This window comes from Oncorhynchus masou, unplaced genomic scaffold (assembly GCF_036934945.1).
Source record: "Oncorhynchus masou masou isolate Uvic2021 unplaced genomic scaffold, UVic_Omas_1.1 unplaced_scaffold_1088, whole genome shotgun sequence".
Taxonomy (NCBI): domain Eukaryota; kingdom Metazoa; phylum Chordata; class Actinopteri; order Salmoniformes; family Salmonidae; genus Oncorhynchus; species Oncorhynchus masou.
The window spans coordinates 216,248-220,997 of record NW_027000596.1 but is presented as its reverse complement, the minus strand read 5'-3'; the positions used below and the strand labels follow the sequence as shown (position 1 = coordinate 220,997).

The 4,750-nt window shown below is 56.6% G+C and overlaps 1 protein-coding gene across 1 annotated transcript; it reads left to right on the top strand.

Annotated features, from left to right (window-relative positions):
• Window positions 1–1,733: 1,733 nt before the first annotated feature.
• Window positions 1,734–3,826, top strand: LOC135529084 (uncharacterized; the record flags this gene model as incomplete). Its single annotated transcript, XM_064957990.1, has 3 exons — window positions 1,734–2,246; window positions 2,500–3,291; window positions 3,669–3,826. Coding segments are annotated over 3 exons (1,463 nt in total), but the record flags the coding sequence as incomplete, so codon positions are not given.
• Between the last annotated feature and the right edge of the window lie 924 nt (window positions 3,827–4,750).

Here is a 4,750-nt window from a genome sequence, read left to right as displayed (position 1 = left end):
TGAGTGTGTGTGTGTGTGTATGTGTGTGGAGAGAGAGTGTTAGTGTATGTGTGAGTGTGTGTGTGTGTTTCTGTATGTGGAGAGAGAGAGAGAGAGTGTGTGTGTGTGTGTGTGTGTGTGTGTGTATGTGTGTGGAGAGAGAGTGTGAGTGTATGTGTGTCTGTGTGTGGAGAGAGAGAGAGAGAGTGTGTGTGTGTGTGTGTGTGTGAGAGAGAGTGTGAGTGTATGTGTGAGTGTGTGTGTGTCTGTGTGTGGAGAGAGAGAGAGAGAGTGTGTGTGTGTGTGAGTGTGTGTGTGTTTGTGTGTGGAGAGAGTGTTAGTGTATGTGTGAGTGTGTGTGTGTTTCTGTATGTGGAGAGAGAGAGAGAGAGAGAGAGAGAGAGAGAGAGAGAGAGTGAGTGTGTGTGTGTGTGTGTGTGTGTGTGTGTGAAAGAGAGGTACAGAATGAGATGGATGAGCCCACTATGGTAATCATAACTTCATGGCTGAGAAATAAGGACTCTGGCCCCCAACAACGGCCCTGAAAGCATCTCCTGTAACAATGGGTCAGTCAACAAGCACACTCACCAAAGTTTAGACAGATAACAAATGATTCTCCTTGAGGATTGTATCGCTGCCCTGTATACAAAAGAAGGCTACTCTGCCCCTCTGCTAAATTTCAGCAAATGTCAGCCGTTTATGGTGCAGTTTAGAGGGGTTGTGTTTTGTCTGGTAAAAAAGGAGGCACTAATGCTGTTTTAGCAGGTGGTGAAGAGTGGAATGTAATAAAGTTACACTGTGTTGTAAATAACAAAGTATGTTTGGAGAGAAAACACGCTGTGTAGTGAGAGTCTGGTCCATTCTGGAGAAACATGGTCTTTTCTGTGATGTTAACAGTGTTCTAAAAGTGTTGAGCAAAAGAGAGAGAAGGGGAGAGAGAGAGAGAGAGAGAGAGAGAGGGAGAGAGAGAAGAGGGAGTGCTAGAGCGAGAGAGAGGGAGGGAGAGAAGGAGAGGGAGAGGGAGAGAGAAGGACAGGGAGAGTGGGAGAGCTAGAGATTGAGAGGGAGAGAGGGAGGGAAAGGGAGAGAGAGAGCAAGGAGAGGAGAGAGAGACAGGGAGGGACAGGGAGAGAGAGGAAGCGAGGGAAAGGAGAGAGAGAGAGCAAAGGGGAGAGAGAGGGAGAGAGAGAGAAGAGTGGGAGGGGGAGAGAGAGAGGGAAAGAGAGAGCAAAAGGGAGGGGAGGGAGAGAGAGAGAGGGAGCGCTAGGCAAGAGAGAGGGAGGGAGAGAAGGAGAGAGAGGGGAGAGGGGGCAGAGAGATTGAGAGAGGAGAGAGAGAGAAACAGACAGAGACAGATAGAGAGACAGACAGAGAGGGAGAGAGACAGAGAGACAGACAGACAGACAGAGACAGAGAGAGAGAGAGAGAGAGAGAGAGAGAGAGACGAGAGAGAGAGAAAAAAGAGAAGCTTTTCTGTTATATTTAGGTAGACTTTTTTATTTTAGTGCTGTAATTCATTATACGTCTCCACCTCTGGCCTTCCATGTCTGACAGCCAGACTCGTCCTTACTCACTGTGTGTGTGTGTGTGTGTGTGCATGTGTGGGTGTGGAGAGGAAACAAGGGCTTAGGCTCATTTGTCCTGGTTGTCCCTCCTGGCCCCCACCTCCTGTGTCCCAGCCTGGAATGCATCTCTGTCTCCCAGAAGAAGTATAGGGAGTGTGACTCAGCACCCTGCTCTGCTTTCACACGCAGATCCAGACCCATGCCTCCTTCCCAGCCCTTCTCCCAGCCCCTACTCCCAGCCCTTCTCCCAGCCCTTCTCCCAGCCCTTCTCCAGCCCTTCTCCCAGCCCCTACTCCAACTCCCAGCCCTTCTCCCAGCCCTTCTCCCAGCCCCTTCTCCCAGCCCCTTCTCCCAGCACCTTCTCCCAGCCCTTCTCCAGCCCTAATCCCAGCCCCTACTCCCAGCCCTTCTCCCAGCCCTTCTCCCAGCCCTACTCCCAGCACCTTCTCCCAGCCCTACTCCCAGCCCCTTCTCCCAGCCCTTCTCCCAGCCCCTTCTCCCAGTCCAGCCCCTTCTCCCAGCCCTATCCCAGCCCTTCTCCCATTCCCAGCCCTACTCCAGCCCTTCTCCCAGCCCCTCTGGCACCTACTCCTACTCCCAGCACCTTCTCCCAGCCCTCTCCCAGCCCTTCTCCCAGCCCTTCTCCCAGCCCTACTCCCAGCCCTTCTCCCACTCCCAGCCCTTCTCCCAGCCCTACTCCAAGCCCTAATCCCAGCCCTACTCCCCAGCCCTTCTCCCAGCCCTTCTCCCAGCCCCTTCTCCCAGCCCTACTCCCAGCCCTTCTCCCCAGCCCTACTCCCAGCCCTTCTCCCCAGCCCTTCTCCCAGCCCTTCTCCAGCCCTACTCCCAGCCCTTCTCCAGCCCCTACTCCCAGCCCTTCTCCCAGCCCTTCTCCAGCCTTCTCCCAGCCCTACTCCCAGCCCTTTTCCCAGCTAAATCCCAACCCTACTCAAAGCCCTTTCCCAGCCCTACTCCCAGCCCTACTCCCAGCCATTCTCCCAGCCCTACTCCCAGCCATTCTCCCAGCCCTTCTCCCAGCCCTACTCCCAACCCTACTCCCAGCCCTTCTCCCAGCCCTTCTCCCAGCCCTACTCCCAGCACCCTCCCAACCCCTACTCCCAGCCCTTCTCCCAGTCCCAGCCTACTCCCAGCACCTACTCCCAGCACCTTCTCCCAGCCCTCCCAGCCCTTCTCCCAGCCCTTCTCCCAGCCCTACTCCCAGCCCTTCTCCCAGCCCTACTCCAGCCCCTTCTCAGACTCCCAGCACCTTCTCCCAGCCCTACTCCCAGCCCTTCTCAGCCCACTCCCAGCCCTACTCCCAGACTCCCAGCCCTTTTCCCACCCTACTCCCAGCCCTTCTCCCAGCCCTTCTCCCAGCCCTTCTCCCAGCCCTACTCCCAGCCCTACTCCCAGCCCTTCTCCCAGCCCTACTCCCAGCCCTACTCCCAGCCCCTAATCCCAGCCCTACTCCCAGCTCTTTCTCCCAGCCCCTACTCCCAGCCCCTACTCCCAGCCCTACTCCAGCACCTTCTCCCAGCCCTTCTCCCAGCCCTACTCCCCAGCCCTACTCCCAGCCCTTCTCCCCAGCCCGACTCCCAGCCCCCTTCTCCCAGCCCTAATCCCAGCCCTACTCCCAGCCCCTCCCAGCCCTACTCCCAGCACCTACTCCCAGCACCCTACTCCCAGCCCTTCTCCCAGCCCTTCTCCCAGCCCTTCTCCCAGCCCCTACTCCCAGCCCTTACTCCCAGCCCTACTCCCAGCCCTACTCCCAGCCCTTCTCCCAGCCCCTTCTCCCAGCCCTTCTCCCAGCCCTACTCTCCCAGCCCTACTCCCAGCCCTTCTCAGCCCTACTCCCAGCCCACTCCCAGCCCTACTCCCAGCCCTACTCCCAGCCCTTCTCTCAGCCCCTACTCCCAGCCCCTGCTCCCAGCCCTACTCTCCCAGCCCTACTCCCAGCCCTTCTCCCAGCCCTTCTCCCAGCCCTACTCCCAGCCCTACTCCCCAGCCCTACTCCCAGCCCTTCTGTGAAAGCCCTTCATCCCAGCCCTACTCTCCCCAGCCCTACTCCCAGCCCTACCCCAGCCCTTCTCCCAGCTCCCTACTCCCAGTTTTCCCCACTCCCAGCCCTTCTGCCCTACTCCCAGCCTACTCCCAGCACCTACTCCCAGCCCTTCTCCCAGCCCTTCTCCCAGCCCTTCTCCCAGCCCTTCTCCCAGCCCTTCTCCCAGCCCTACTCCCAGCCCTACTCCCAGCCCTTCTCCCAGCCCTTCTCCCAGCCCTGAAAGCTCAAAGCCTTATTGTCTTGACACATCCCAGCAAACCTGTACTTACATAAAACAGGATCCCAGCACCATTCCCCACGTTCCTGTCTTTCTCCCAGCCAGTGGTGAGATTTCTCCCAGCCATCTTGACTCCCAGCCCTCGGGAGAAGGTAGGTATGAGAACACAGCATGTGTTCCCCATCACACTGTCAGGGCTGTCCAGATGTGTTTTCCCCCTACTCCTCAGCCCTTCTCCCAGCCCTACACCCAGCCCACACACACCAGCCCTTCTCCCAGCACACACACACACACAGCCCTACACCACACACACACAGAGAGAGAGAGAGAGTTAAAGGCTATTATGTTGGTAGGATGTGTGTCTCATCAGCAATGTACTCTACCCCTCTACACACACTATAACAGGATCCCAGCCTTTATCCACCTATTGGCCTGTTCTCTGTCCTCTAGCATCAGGCGTGTGTGTGTGTGTGTGTGTGGCAGCCATTGTCTCCCCCAGAACTAGATGAGGCGTATAGCCAACACAGGAGCAGCCAGGAGAGCTCATTTGTTTGGGATTAGAATCTCTCATCCTGATCATGTAAAGAACTATATTGTCTAAACAGCTGGCTGAGGTGGGTCCCAGCTTGGTTGACCTTTTCCCAGATCATTTTATTTGCCCAGCCCTGGGAAAAACATCCCAGAATCCTTTTCCTCTTTCAGCCCTGGTTCACCAGTGAGTGGCTGACCACGAACTCCAAACCCAGACTGTCAAATCAGAGACACCCACTCCCAGCCACTACACCCAGCACCTACTCCCAACACACACACCCAGCACACTTCACACACACACACACCACACTCCCAGCACACTTCACACACACACCTACTCCCAGCACAAACATTCAGGCACACACACACACACACACACACACCAGCCCTTCACCA